This window comes from Phalaenopsis equestris, unplaced genomic scaffold, assembly GCF_001263595.1.
Source record: "Phalaenopsis equestris unplaced genomic scaffold, ASM126359v1 Scaffold000253, whole genome shotgun sequence".
Taxonomy (NCBI): Eukaryota; Viridiplantae; Streptophyta; class Magnoliopsida; order Asparagales; family Orchidaceae; genus Phalaenopsis; species Phalaenopsis equestris.
Genome location: NW_018164695.1, coordinates 25,990 through 41,965, shown reverse-complemented (window position 1 = coordinate 41,965; position 15,976 = coordinate 25,990). Strand labels below are relative to the sequence as shown.

The 15,976-nt window shown below is 32.8% G+C and overlaps 1 protein-coding gene across 4 annotated transcripts; it reads left to right on the top strand.

Moving 5' to 3' along the window:
- Positions 1-1,343: 1,343 nt before the first annotated feature.
- On the top strand, positions 1,344-15,925 carry LOC110024341 (protein kinase and PP2C-like domain-containing protein). Of its 4 annotated transcripts, none has more exons than XM_020724245.1 (12): positions 1,344-1,623; positions 1,712-1,829; positions 1,907-2,073; positions 8,460-8,527; positions 8,608-8,831; positions 9,999-10,050; positions 10,173-10,716; positions 12,453-12,522; positions 12,843-13,062; positions 13,419-13,523; positions 14,266-14,361; positions 15,555-15,925. In XM_020724245.1, exons 1-12 carry the CDS (start codon positions 1,512-1,514, stop codon positions 15,747-15,749), a joined length of 1,971 nt encoding a protein of 656 aa, XP_020579904.1. In that variant the 5' UTR covers positions 1,344-1,511; the 3' UTR covers positions 15,750-15,925. The 4 variants fall into 4 exon arrangements, with proteins under 4 accessions (XP_020579904.1, XP_020579905.1, XP_020579903.1 ...); XM_020724246.1 differs by having other exon boundaries at positions 12,444-12,522; positions 12,843-12,978; XM_020724244.1 differs by having other exon boundaries at positions 12,444-12,522.
- Positions 15,926-15,976: the final 51 nt, after the last annotated feature.

Genomic DNA, 15,976 nt, shown 5'->3' with positions numbered 1-15,976 from the left:
GGAGGGTAATATAGGAGTAGGGATGAAATTGTGGGATTTCAGGCAATAATGAAGGTCATGTGGAAACGTGGAGCATAATTTGCATGGGTTGGGCTTCCATTCATCAAGAATAAGGATAAGTGCATCTTATTCTTTAATAGAAATAGTAATAAAATCCGGGATCAAGGAATCAATGGCTACCTAAATGCCGACTTACAAACATGAGTTGATAACCTTTTGCATTGAGGGGGTTAACAACTAATGAAATATTGATTTTGCCATCAATTTTGGAAATTTTGTATTCAATCCAACAATCCAACAATACAAGGGTAAGTTTGGAAACTTACTAAGACCAAGACCTGTTTGAAGTCTTTTTTTAATAGGTTGAAACGTGAAACCATTTTCTAAAAATAAGGCCGAACATTAAAAAACCAATGGCCGCATAAGAAAATCATTTTTAGATCCTCCATGCATGTAAATTAAAGAGGATGAAACCCTCAATAAGAGAGATGCGTTCATATGTACCTCGAAGTTTACCAATTTTTTTGCACAACTTGAAAAAGGTTGTCGTAAAAAGGACGCTTACCTCGGGCTTATCCGACGAGAGTCATATCTCATTTCACCCATTTCAAGAAGCCTTCAACCAACTCAAGATCAGAGAAAAAAATCTTTTCGTTCATACAGGGATTGTAAAAAAGTGAGAAGTTTGTAGGTATGTTAGAAGAGGAAAAATATATTGTAATTAGAGGGAGCAAGTCTGAGAATTAAGGTAGGAAAGGAAAAATGTGAAAGTTGGATGAGCCCATAGAAATGAAGAAAATATTACATCAGGAGTCATGATGTAGTATCACAGATGGTAGTATTTAGGTGTTATTGATAGTATCGTGGTTGTATTTTATCAAAATAACACCAAAATAACACCACAATACTACCAATAGAATATCTAATAATATGATCAACATATAATCCAAATATAATATTTTTTTCTAAGAAGTGGGGGAGAATATTAACCAAGAGAACCAAGGGCTCTATGGAAAAAAAATGCGTACATTAAGGGGTACGCAGAAATGCGTACATAATAGGGTACACGAGGTACAAGGGGGTTCTAACCCGTTGTACCTCCCGTGTAACCTCCTGTGTAACTCCCGTATTGTCGAACAATTTAACAGACAATTTCTTGAAGCTCTTTTATATATGATATTGATTCTTAACTTTGGTATATGTACTTTGGTTTCTTGAACGCCCGTGTACCCTATTATGTACGCATCTCTGCGTGCCCCTTGACGTACGCAATTTTTTTCCGGTATAGAGATTTTGGAACCCCCCTCACTTTGCCCTAAAATAAAAATAGTTTTAAAAACTAAACCGAAATTCTCATAGCCGAGGATGCCAATTCTCCATGGCGAATCCTCTTTCCACCTTCCACGAAGCTTCTCTCTCCCCCAACAGCCTCAACGACAACCCCATCACTCTTCTCTGAGCTTCGATCCCCGAAAATTGATGTGTGTGGCTCCTGCCCTTTCACTGTGAGCATGGTGGAGATGGGGGAACCCAATACCTGCTTTCGGGGCTGCTGCTCTAGCGACACCATCCGCCTCCACTTTCCTCCCTCGGAGTACTCTCTTCTTTCCACCATTGCTCGAGGTATAAATAAGATGAGTTTGATTCTACCTCAAATTATGTCACGAACCCTCTTTTTTAATTGATAATGATGTTATTCCTCTGATCAAAGGCTCCGAGAGTACCGTATTCGAAGCAAGGCTCCAAGGCCGGAGGGTCGCTGCTAAGAAGCCCGTCCTCTCCACCTCCGAGGACCTCGATAAGTTCCACCGCGAGTTGCAACTTTTATGGTATGCAAAATTGCTATTTTGTACTAGTCCTCTTTGTTTCGTTTTGGAATTCTGATCGCTAATTCTGAATTTGAAAGCAAATTGGAACACCCTGGTTTGGCTAAGCTGGTTGCCGCGAATTCAAGACCTCCTAATTATATTTTCTTCTTTGAGTTCTATGAGATGGGAAGCTTGGCGCATAAATTGCATTTGGAGGAGTGGAGTCCTTCCGTGGATGAAGCCCTTGTGATTTCTTATAACCTGGGTACGGCTCTGAAAATTTATTTTATTTTTTTCTAGGTTTAGTTCTGTTGTTTCTGTTGGGAAATATGACTGGATTTTCTCCAAAGTTTAGAATAGCAAGTTATAGAACATGAAAGAGTTGAGAACAAACTTATTTTTTCTTTTGAAAAAAAGCATGTCTACTTGAATTGATTGTTGGAACTTTAAATATATTTACAATGAAAATTAGCTCATCTTATCTATTGCCATTTACCACTAACAGTGTGGGAATATTGGCTGACTCAAGAGAAAACTAACTCAACCAACATATAGCAATATTTACCTTTAACAACATGGAAATATGGGTTGACTCACCCATGACTCAGGTCAATAACTACTTCCTAAAGACTTGACCAAATCAAAGACAATAATATTGAATAAATTATCAACACTCCCCCTTGATTCAAAATTGCATACGCCAAGACAAGATTTAAAGTAAACAAATTTATATCTTGAAAGTGATTTGTTAATATATCTGCTAGTTGTTCATGAGTATTGCAGTGCTTCAGCCAAATTTCGGACGAAATGTAGACGGATGTTGACATGTTTTGTTCTTCAATGGAAGGTTGAATTTTTAGTCATTGCAATTGTTTTCTTGTTGTTACAAAAAAATATTAGTTGCACCATCTTGCTTTCGATGAAGATCTGTAAGAATCGGATTGCTTGACATATTGCTGAAGTTGTTGCTACATACTCTGCTTCTGAAGAAGACAATGCCATTGTAGCTTGCTTATTAGAATTTCAAGTAATTGCATCAGATCCAAAATTGAAGTCACTAGTTGAAATAATGTTTCTATCATCAGAAAATATTTGGCCCTGTATGAGTCAAATAAATCAAGCCTCCTACTAAGCTTCTTAAATCTTTAACATTGGTCTTCACCGCACCATCTTCAATATGCAGCTTCGCATTGTATTCATGGGTGTTGATACCAGTTTGCAATACTGAATCTTTTTAGGAGACACATTACATATTTTCTTCGTGAGATAAAAATCCATCAACTCCTTATTTCACTTCAAGTCCAAGAAAATAATGTAATAAGCCATGTCTGACATCTCAAACATCTTCATTATGTTAGATTTAAATTCAGTATAAGAGAATCAGAAGAGTTCATACATATAACATTATCAACATAAAGGCACATGATGATAAAAATATACTTAACTTGATTCCATAAATAAAGATTCTGCTCATTTTCACTTCTTATGAAACCATTTTGGCGAAAATAACCATCAATCTTGCTATGCCATGCTCATGGAGCTTATTTTAGCTCATAAAATGCATGCATCAACTTGTACATCTTTGTATTTTTGTCTTTGACTACGAATCCTTCAGGTTGACCAACAGAAACTTCTTCTTTCAAATTTTGTATTCAAGAATGCAAACTTGAAATCAAATTACTAAACATGCCAACGTGGTTGTGCTGCCAAGACTAAAGCAGTTCTCATAGTATTAAATCGAGCAACTGGAGAAAGATTTTCTTCTAAATCAATACAATGTTGCTGTGAATACCATTTAGCCACGAGATGAGCTTTGTGCTTTTACCATCCACATGATATTTTGTCTTGAACATTCACTATTTTTGCCTTCGTGTAGATCCACCATCTCCCATGTTTCAATTTTTTTAGATTGCTAGCAACTCTTCTTTATTTTTTATTATTTTATTATTTTTTTTATTTTTTTGTTATTTCCTCAAAGGTTATATAATCTGAAAGAAAAAGAGAAAATTTACAATAAGCGTCGATTTCTTTTAAAATTTTAACCTTTCCGGAGGCATTTCCTCAAAAAATTTTTCCAAGGAGCACAAATTGATACTTTTTAAAGTTTATGGTGAGGAAATTAATGGCTCAACTTTATTTGGAGAATTTGTAGAAACAACTTCATCTTCAATTGTTGCAGTTTCACATTTAGTTGAGATTTGAATTTATGTTGGTTTAGACTTACCATTCTAATTTCAGCTTGCATTTTCATTATAAACTACATACCTTCTTAAAAGTATTTTACAACTAAGAGAATTTTATAACCGTTATACTTTGAATTGATTGCAATAACCAACAAAATTGCCCTTTTTAGTTTTATTCTCAGGTTTGTGACAAACTTGAAACTTAACAAAACATAGGCAATATAACCAAAATTTCTTAAGTGATTTACTAATGACTTTTTACATTCTCATGTATCATATGGAAATTGATGACAACCTTTGTGGGACAAATATTCAACAAATAAACTGATGTTGCTACTGCTTTTGCCCAAAAATGATTCAAGAGTCCTCTAGAACTGTGCAATTTTTTCGCTCGGCTACATTTTGTTTTGGTGTATAAGATGAAATTATCTCCTTGTGAATATCATGTTCTTTACAAAACAAATAATAATAAAAAGATCAAATTCCTATATTAGAACTCATCACCAAGATCCATGTGAAGTCCTTATAAAAGTTTCACTCCGCTTCTACAAGAACTTTGAATTTTTTAAAATTCTCAAAAGCCCCAGATGTGTTTGTTAGAAAATAAACACAACTCATTTGACTACAATCATTAGTAAATAATAAAAAATACTTACTTTACCAAGTGATTTAGTTCTCATAGGTCCTCATTGATCGAATTAGATTAACTCAATGTATTTAAATGCTCTCCAAGATTAACTACTTGGAAATACTTTCTTCTTTTTTTTTCCATAAGTACTTCCTTCACATAAATCAAGAGAATCAATTTGAGGTAATCCAAAGACCATAACTTTCGGACTTTAAGAGCTTCAAGCCTTTGACAGTGAGATGCCACATCTTAGATTCATTATTTTCTTTAGTAACGATAATACAATTCTCCACAGTAGAGATTCTTAGTGAAAATATCTTTTTATTTGTCATCTGCACACTCACTATAAATTTCCTAGATTCTTTATCATTAATAACACAAGCTCCATTGTCAAATAAAATTGCATAACCACCAACCATTAATTGCCCAACACTTAGAAAATAAAAATTCAAGTTAGGAACAGGGTAAACTTTGTAAAGTAATTTTACTTTATTATGACTAGTTTTTGTAGCAACCATACATTTTCGTTTAACTTGAATATGTTTGTTATCTCTAAGTGTAACTTGTATCTGTTGCGACTCATCGAGCTTTTTGAATAATATTCTGTTGCCAGTCATAGATTTGAGCACCCACTATCTAAAAATCAAGTATCATTTAAACTTCATTAGAATGAGAATGAGTCAGCAATAATTTATTCTCTTCATTGTATTCTATATAATTTGTCAGTGAGCCTTGATTTGTACAATTTATTTTTATATGCCCAAATTTCTTGCAATTTAGCACTGGACATTGCTCTTGTTTCCTTTTTGTTCATCAATGCAATATCTTTTTTTCCGATCAAAATGAATTTTTTCTCTTCCTCTACCACGTAAGCCTCGTCTTCCGTGTCCTCTTCTATCGAACTCATCTTGTTTGTTTTCCTCCCCTTCACTGGAGAAGCTTGAACTGTTTTTTCTTCATTCTTCTCAATTGTTTTGTTTCATCATGCCTCGTGAGTTTGCAAAGTACCCAAGTTCATCAAATGAAAGAACAGAGAGATCCTTGGTCTTCTCAATGAGAGTAACGATATAATCATACTTGGGTGTTAGACTGCAAAACTTTGGAAACTACAGTTGCATCGCTAATTTTGTCTTCATAATCATTTGAATAACAAGAGTAATTACTCTAAACAAAAAATCTTGCAACATTTCATTTTCCATCATAATCGAAGTTTCAAACTCACTTCATAGAGTTTGAAGTTTTACTGGTATTACCTTTGCAGAGCCTTGAAATTCTTTTTGTAATGTATTTCATGCTTCTTTTGAAGTAGTTGCTGCCGCAATTTTTGAGATCATGACAACAACTTGTTGTTTGAAAATGGGAATGGAAGGTTGTAAAATGCTCTTCAAACTTCTGTTGACTGTCATTGTCTCCCTTTTTTTGTACTCATATTGCTCAACTCTTAACAGGACAACTCACCAGGGCACACAACCTTACTTTGTCAATGTTGGGAACGAGGACTGGATGTTTTACATAATTTACAAAAGCAAGGTATAGAAAATAAAAGAGGCAAGACCAAAATTAATTTTTTTCTGAAAAATGGCACAACTACTTGAATTGATTGTTGGACTTTTAAATAGATTTACAATGAAAACTAACTCAACTAATCTATAGTCATTTACCACTAACAAAGTGGGAATATGAGCTGACTCGAGAAAACTAAACTAACCTATAGCCATGTTTACCACTAACAACATGGAAATGTGGGTTGACTTATACATGACTCGACTCATTAACTACTTCCTAAAGAATTGACCAAATCAAAGACATTAATTTTGAATAAGCTATTAACAGTTTCTTATCTTTTCACTTTGTCTGCCTCTTTTGCTGGCGGCTAATTGTATATTTGTTTAACCTTTTTACTTGTGAAGACGCTAAATTGATCAGAGAACCTTCCCAAATTATGAACCCTCCAGTATAGTTTATAGTCTTCCTTGACTTCCCAGCTGTCCGATGTTCTTAGCCGGTTCTTTCTGTTAGAACCATCCACGGCTCTCTTAGAGATCTTGGCTTTTATCGAGTTGTGCTATGAGCTTGTCCATAAAACCATCCACGGCTCTCTTAGAGATCTTGGCTTTTATCGAGTTGTGCTATGAGCTTGTCCATAACCAGAGCAATCATGACGGTTCGCCTTTTCCTCATATCAGTCTCATCCCCTTTGCATATCTTTTGGCAAAATCTAGTAGCTTTTTGAGTAGAGTTTCTCCTAAGCTACCGATGTCCATCATGTTATAGTATGATAAATAGATAAAAGCAAAGACTAAATTTGTGCATTTTTATGTTTCCTACAGAAATATAGTTACTATATAATAATTTTTTATTTTAATTCTACCATTTATGTGACTGCTTGATCATAGAAGCATCAGTTTTTTTCTGGGATAACACATCCATGGCTATCTTCTAAAGTATGACCATTTTTTCTGCAACAGTTAATGAGGTTTTTTAACTTTTTGATTCATTCTGCTAAGTTTTAAGTGGCGCCTTGGCATCCCAAATTATCGTTGTAATTGCAATACTCTTAATTGCATCCTTTAAGAAGAGTCTTAGCAACTTGAGAATCTTTCAGATGAAATAAAGGAAGATTTACATACATACTACTCAATTTTTATGTATTTGCATGTGTAACAACTAAACTTTGCATGTATCTCACCTTATCTATGCATGAAAAGATGCATTTCACTTTTTAAAAGTTAAAATAGTGATATTTTTGATGTAATATGAAATTTTCAAGTAGGGTTGTAATTGAGTTGAGTTGAGTTTATCATTGTTTTGACTTGACTTGCTCGAATTATAAGTTGTTCATGTTCTGTTCGAGTTTGAGACTAGCTTTCACATATATGTTCATACTTGGGTTCTTTAAAATTTTCAGTATTCATACTTGATTTCAACTTGATTTGTTTATATTAATTGAAAAACTAAAAATTCAAATGGTACTAATTTTTTATATAAAATCAGTAAACAAGTTTAAAGTTTGAATGAATACTTTATTTTTTATATAAAATTGTTAACAAATGATTTTATGAATCTAAATAAATAAGGAATTAAATAGGTTTTAAATTAACATCTAACTAATTTATACTAAATAAATAAATAATATATAAGTTGTAAGTTAATATTCTTTTAATCAGATAACATAAATAAGTATTAACAAATTAATTCATTAAATAAAAAAAATTATATTAAATTTAAGTGCTCATTGATATTAAATTTTAATATATTATTATTAAATAAGTTATAGTTAATTAAATTTTATTCAAATAATATATCATAAGTATAGAATATTTAATATAGTTAGTTGTTGAACAACAAATGAGTTTGTTCATGAAGATTAACAAGCGAGTTAAACTTTGTTCAAATTTGATTCTTTTAATCTCTGAGTAACTAAAAAATGTTCAAACTTGTTTATTTACTAATTTGAGCAAACATGATCGAGTTTTAATCGAACCGAGTTCAAGTTGTTAATCAAGTGCTTTTGTTCATTTACAACCCTAGCTTTGATTGATATAAATGTTAAAAAAAGGTAAAATTTAGGTGTTAGACATGTAAGTACATATGAAATAGGTGTTTTGTATGTAAATTCCTCTTAAATAAAAGAAATGTAAGCTTTTATATGTTTGTTTGTTCTTGGAGCACCTCTTAAAAGGATTTATTGGTAGTAGTCATCATAGCGGCATTTCATTGAAGGTTGGTAGGATTTGAGTTTCTCGTTACTAAATGGCCTGTCACTGTGGAAAATATTTTCTTAAATTTCTAAACTTTTCATGCAGCTGACAAATGTAATATTCCTATTTCCATTTTCAGCCAATGTTCTTCAGTACATGCATGAACTTGGTTTTGTGCACAGAGATGTGAAGCCTGGAAATATTCTAGTAATTGTCTTGCACTTTTTCTTACTTACTTTAAGCATATTACCCATTGCAATTAATTAATTTCATTGTCTTTTGCGCAGCTTGACAGTAACTTGCTTCCACATCTGACGGATTTTGGTTTGGCCGCATATGTGAAGGATCTTAAACAAGTATCATTGGAGAATTGGAAATCATCTGGCAAGCCTACTGGTGGATTTCACAAAAAAAACATGGTTGGGACACTTATCTATATGGCGCCAGAGATATTGAGGAAGGATATACATACTGAAAAGTCGGATGTATATAGTTTTGCTATATCGATCAAGTAAGCTTCTTCCTCACGCTGCTGGTTGTGAAGAGATGTTCTCTTTTTTCATCCGATAGTTTCATGATATCCCTCTTTTGTTTAAGAATATTGATATTTTATGTCTATGATATTGATGATTGACTTTTGTAGGAAGTCAAGCTTGTTATGTTTTATCTTATATGATATTTTATTCTAGGGGCATTTACATGCATAGCTCACAATTCTTATGTATTTTCATATCTCACACCTAAACTTTCATATTCACACATATAAAACTCAGATCTTTAATATCATATAAAAAATAACACTGTTACCATCTTTTAAAAGTGAAATTCACATTTCATGTATATGTTTAAAGCACCAAATTGCTATATATGTAACTATGAAAGTTTAGGTTTGAGATATATAAATACAGAAGAATTGTGTGCTAGGTATGTTAATTTTACCTTTATTCCTAGGTATGTTAATTTCTAGGTATGTTAATTTAGAAGAATTGTGTGCTAGGTATGTTAATTTTACCTTTATTCCTAGGTATGTTAATTTTACCTTTACTCTAATAAGGATATTGTAACATGAAATATAATTGAATCTGTTATAGCCGTTATACATGGGATAATATTATAATGTTGTAGTTATTGAAACAGTAATTGCACTTTTTCAACTATTTTATTGTGTTTATATCTCTTATGAACTTCAGAATTGAATTATATATGTACGTATGGTTATGTTGTCACTTGATAAATTGTCTATATATGGTTTGACTCATGCCTTGAATGCCATTCGATTGTGTTGATGATTGTTTAGCAGTAATGAATAGGTTACCTGCATTATACTTGCTGGTCGATGATCTAGTGTTCTAATAATGAAAATAGCCTCTCTATAATGTATGGTGTTGTTGCATTTTTCAACCCCTATTATCATCCAACAATATATTGAAACGAGTCAAAAAAAAAAAAAAAAACGAATCAAACAAACACAAATTTTAGAGAATATGGTAGACATGTTACATCAAACGTAGAAATATAACAGTTAATAATGCATCAAAGCCCAGATTAATAGAGTACTCGCCTCAATTTTGACATCTTGCATTTTTCGAATAAATTTTCAAATTTTCGTCATTGCGTGATTGTTAAATGAAAAACTGGCAAGTTGCACTACCTTTCTTACGCAATTTATCTTTCGCAGCGAGCTTCTTACAGGCGTTGTTCCTTATACTGATTTACGAGCAGAAGCTCAGGTATAATTTAACGATTTGCATTGTTGAGATCTGAATAATGATGATTAGAAATCCTTGCCTTTATGTACACTCAATGTTTTGCTTCAGTACTGAATTACAAATACATTGTTCCTTACTTCAAGGCACACACTGTTCTTGAAATGAACTATACCGAGCAGCAACTTATAGCAGCAGTAGTTTCTGAAGGACTGCGGCCTGTCCTTGTTCAATTCAGATCTGGCTTACCGGCAAGTCTTATGGCATTGATCCAAAGGTGTTGGGACTCAAATCCTGTATTCAGACCATCTTTCAATGACATAACCAAAGAACTAGATGAAATTATGAAGGATGCCATGAAAGTGGGTTGGGCAAAACCTTTTGAAGTGTTGTCATCTTCTTTGAGCAGTCAATATCAAAGTGGTTTGAACAGCCTTCCCAAATTTGAAGAAAACCTGAATTGGTTCACCCAAGGGGAGCTATCATCAAAGAAATCTCAGGATGAAATTAAAAATATGAAACTCTGGCCTAGTTCTTTAGATGAACCTCTGCAATACCGTCCCACGGTATCATGGGGATCTTTTGGTGCTTGTGGGAGAAGGGAGAAAATGGAGGATACACACTTTTTGCTTCCCCAAATGTGGAATGAGAAAGATATTCATTTGTTCGGAATTTTTGATGGTCATCGAGGTATTTATACAACCTTTATTGTTCTATGTTTATGACAAGCTAGTTCAATTTTTGTCTGGTAAAAATTCTTCTATGTCGAGAAAGTTACCTCAATTCTTTATATAATCTAGCATTGGTTTAGCGTTAAGGGAGTTAAGAGAGAGGGAATTTAGGGTTTTTCAATTTTTGTATTTAGACTATAATTAACAGTTTAAGTTAAATGGACCCATCTTATAGGTTTCAGCATGGATATGTTTAGTTTCTTTTTTTTTTAATGAGAATAATTCACTTTAAAAGGATTACCAAGAGTGAGAATAATGTGTCATAAACACACATAAAAATATCATGAATACAAGAATAGAAACATAGATATTTATGAGGTTTGAATTCAATCAAGCCTATCTCCATAAAATTGGAGAGAATTTTATTTAATATAAAAAAAAAAACTAAAAAACATAGTAAGACCCACTAGCCATTTTCAAACCCTAAGTATGCCCATGCTCTAAAGAAGAATTCAAAGAATAATCTCATAAATAAGATTACCTCATCACAATGTTCTACTCCTTACATGCACCTTGAAAGCCTAAAATCCTTTAAGAATTTTTAGTTTCCAAGAGGTTTTGTCATTGAAGGATTAATAAGAAATAGATGTTGCACCATAAACCCTTGAGGAAATCATTTTTTTCATAAAAAGCCACTACAGTACTGCATCTTGCATTTTCATGACTACAGCTGACCTCTTTCAAACTTTCATTTTCTAAACATCGGCATAATACACGTACGCTACATTGTGTAGAGCATTGAAAGTATAAGTTTGCTCTCTAGTTAGGCACGAGTTTAACCTTATCTAAAGTTTTATTATATGTCCCTAAACTCGCGAGGCTAATAAACTTACAGAATTTTATTTCCCACAAATATCAAACCAAACGTGGTTTATAACTAAAAAACAGCACCTTGTCTTGACATATATGATATGATTTGGCTAAATCAAGAACACAATAATCACTGCATCTAAATAATGCAGTCACCAAGAACGGCTAAAGTTTATGTCATGCATTTTTTTATGAGTAACAAAGCTGTTTTTTTTATTAGTTGTTGGATAAAATGAAGGTATTGTGGACATGTTCCTTTTTTTTTCAATTTTTTATGTTTTAAATGCTTGGATTTTTTATCGACTTTAATAGTGTACTTAAATTTTTGTTGCAAAGAGAAAGTTTATTCCATTTGTTTTTAGGTGTTTTATAGGGTATTAAAATATATTTTATTGAGTATATATGTTAGTTGAAAAATATGTAATGTGAAATTTTCAAGCGTTTGATCCTCTCCAATTGTTTATGCTTTTGAGTTGGAAACAAATTCGACCATTGATTTATCGTAATTTGAAGTGATTCCTTGGCTTCCAAATTGACTAAAGAAAGTTCATATTCTAAGATTCATAGTTATTGGTTTTGAGAACCTATATAAATATAATTGAAGAAAATTTTCTTAATTTGCATGTTGAGTATCGTAGTTTTATATGTAGTCCTTATTTGCTTTACAACTTGTATCATATTTCCCTTGGAGATTTGAAGCTCTCAACTCTGTTTTCATTAAGCTCAGAGTAGCTAACCCAATGTGGTTAGATTAGCCCAGTTAGTCAACATAGAATTGAGTCCATTCATAGTAGCCTTAAGAGGAAGTATCAAAATGGTGTTATAATTTTGTTTTGTTTTAGCTTTTTAAATACTTTTAACGCTTTATGCATCAAGCTTATCTAGGTGCTGCAGCTGCCGAGTTCTCCGCTCGAGCTCTACCTGAGTTTCTAAAGCGATCTGGTTACAATAACAGGTTGAATTTTATCGTTATTGATTGCTGATAATTACAATATTTTCTCTGGCCTTCTCATTTTTAGTTTGGAAGATTTACATACATACCACTCAATTCCTACGTTTTTACATATCTAACACCTAAACTTTTATTTTTTAAATATATGTCACCTTACCCATGCATGAAAAGTTGCATTTCACTTCTAATTTAAAATAGTGGTATTTTTGTGTGAAATAAATGATTTAGGTGATATAAATGTAAAAGGTAAAAGTTTAGGTGTTAGATATGTCAGTACACAGAAATTGAGTGGTATGTATATAATGCTTCTTTTAAATTTGCAGTCCAGCAAAGGCACTTTGTGAAGCATTTGTAAATACAGACATTTCATTCAGAAAAGAATTGACCTCATATTGTAATTCCAAGAGAGTTATTCAGAAAGATTGGCATCCTGGGTGCACTGCAATTACAACATTAATAGTAAGGGACAAGCTTTTTGTGGCTAATGCCGGTGATTGTCGAGCCATACTCTGTCGTTCTGGCCACCCATTTCCAATGAGTGAGGTGTCAAAATATGTTTTTTAAGGGGCATTTATATACATACCACCCAATTCTTCTGTATTTACATATCAAACATCTAAACTTTACTTTTTACATTTATACCACCCAAATCTTTCATATCATATCATATCAAAAGTATAATTTTTTTAATTTTCAAAAAGTGAAATACAACTTTTCATGCATAGATAAGGTGGTATATCTATAAAAATTGAAGTTTAGATGTTAGATATGTACACACATAAGAGTTGAGTGGTATGTTTGTAAATTTTTTTTTTTTTTGTTTACGATAAATCGAATATATGCTAATTACTCTTGGTGTTTAATATTTTTCTCGCATTATCTCACGAAATTTGATGCAGGAGCATCTTGCAAGCTGTCCTGAGGAAAGGACACGTGTTATGAATGAAGGCATGGAAGTGACGTGGCAAGTGGATACGTGGAGGGTTGGCCCTGCTGCACTTCAGGTTTTTCCAATTTGCATGCCATTCCTTTTTAAGGACACTCAACCCAAACTTGACTTAAAAAATAGATTTCGAGTTGGCCCAAATAATTTTTAGTTCGGGTTAGAAATCCTAACAGTTCGTTTTTTTGGGTTGACCTGGAAACATGAAACTGACCAATTAAGCCAAAATTGACTTTTAATTGATTCATCAAACCAAAATTGATCTGAGATCTACTTGAAATCGACTCGAATTTGACATGAATAACTGTTATACCTTATGTTAAATGGGTTATATGATTCTGGTTTGGGTCAACGGATTGAAGGCCGGTCAGATTCAGGTTAAACTTTCTGACCCGTTTAATATTTGGGTTGAGGTTGGGGTTATATAGGGCAGTTTTGGGTCAATCCCAAACCCAACCAGCAAACCCGATTTGACACCCCTAATTTTAAGTGTTTATCTGAGTGATTAGAACTTGATTATTATTATAGCCTTTATTTTTAGAATGTTAAATCTGATGAAATCCCAGTTAAAGGGTTCAGCGTATCATCGATCATTGCATTTTAGTAGCTTAATACTTCATTTCTAGTCATATATGCTAAACATATTTTTTTTGGCCTATATTTTAATATGGGAAGATTACATGCATACAGTTTAATTCCTGGTATTTACATATCTATCACCTATACTTTAATTTTTACATGTATGGCACTTACCCATGCATAAGTATTTATTTTATAGGTCATGATTCTCTTTTTATTTCCAGGTTACACGATCAATTGGTGATGATGACTTAAAGCCTGCTGTGACTGCGGAGCCTGAGATTATAGAAACTTCTTTGTCTGAAGTTGATGAGTTCTTGGTAGATCTCATAACACCTATGCTTCTATTTATATTTTTTATCTACTGATTTCTATATCGGCCTCCAATGATTGAATAAAGGAAAATTTACATCCCCACCACTCTATTCCTATGTATTTACATATCCGACACCTAAAGTTCAACGTTTACACATATGCCTCTTTACCTATGCGAGAGAAGATATATTTCACTTTTTGAAAGTCAAAATAGTGGTATTTTTTATATACAACAACAACAACAAAACCTTAATCCCACTACGTGAAGTCGGCTACATGAATTTTTTTTTTCCATTGCATTCTATTTAGTGTCATATTTTCATTCAGTTCTAACAAATTAAGATCATTTTTTATACAATAAGCCCAAGACTTTCTAGGTTTACCTCTGCCTTTCTTAACATAAATCGAATCTAAAACATCTACTCTCCTAATCGAATAATGAGATGGTCGACGCTTAATGTGACAAATCATCTAAGACGACTTTCTCTAATTTTATCCGTCACATGAGCTAAATTTATGTCATGATTTTTTTGATAAGTTTTACTCAGGCTGTGGATTACCTAACGCAACCCTCCACTTTTCATATCCAGACTTGGGACCGGCAATTGCAGTGTTAAAATGTTTTTGATATGATGTTAAAATATTTAGTGCCCACTTTTTTCATCAGATGGTATTTTTTATATGATGTAAAAAATTCAGGCGGTATAAATGTAAAAAAGTAATGTTTAGGTGTTTGATATGTAAATACATAGGAATTAGGAAAATTTACTTGCATGTTGTATCCAGTTCCAAAACATACAACTTTAACTGGAAAATATGTAAATGAGTTTCTGAAGTAAAGGTCGAAATAGTAAACGTAATTACCGGGCCAAATTAAATGAGGATATCCTGATCATCAATCAAGATGGACTTACTTTGAGATGCGCGCAATATCATACATACCATCCAATTCCTGTGTTTACATATCTACCACCTAAACTTTCCTCCTTACCTTTCAACTGCCACTATTTCTCAATCACATCAAAAGTAACATATATATTCACGTTTATGTGTTAGATTTGTTATATACATAGGAATTGAGTGCTATGTATGTAAATTTGCTAAATTTTCCCACAAAAAATGTTTGATGAGTTATATTACGCTAATCTTAAAGCAAATTCAAATATTTTAAATTGAACTTAATCAAATTTCATTTAAGGTGATGGCTAGTGATGGACTGTGGGATGTTATGAGCAATAAAGAAGTGATATCCATTATTAGAGATACTGTGAAGGAGCCAACACTGTGTTCCAAGAGATTGGTGACTGACGCTGCTGCACGTGGCAGCAAAGATAATATTACAGTCATTGTCGTCTTCCTCCGGCCTGTATCCACGGCTGAAAGAGTTTATTAGCTCATCAAACAGGTAATCATCATGCCATAACTTTCATTGGGAAATTTACATACATTCCCTACTATTGTTATGAATTTACATATATCACTTAGAGTTTGATATTTACATTGATAACACTGGTGCAATAAACCTATGAAGTGATATTTTTTTTATGTGAAGTTAAGATTTGAGTGTTATGAACCTAAATATTAAAATGTAGGTGTTAGATATGTTTATTGATTGGCATG

Coding starts and splice junctions, on each gene's coding strand:
- LOC110024341 (XM_020724244.1), top strand. CDS start 1,512: ATGGTGGAGATGGGGGAACCCAATACCTGCTTTCGGGGCTGCTGCTCT. Junction 10,051..10,172: donor ATTTACGAGCAGAAGCTCAG/GTATAATTTAAC, acceptor CCTTACTTCAAG/GCACACACTGTTCTTGAAAT. Junction 14,362..15,554: donor CTGAAGTTGATGAGTTCTTG/GTAGATCTCATA, acceptor ATTTCATTTAAG/GTGATGGCTAGTGATGGACT.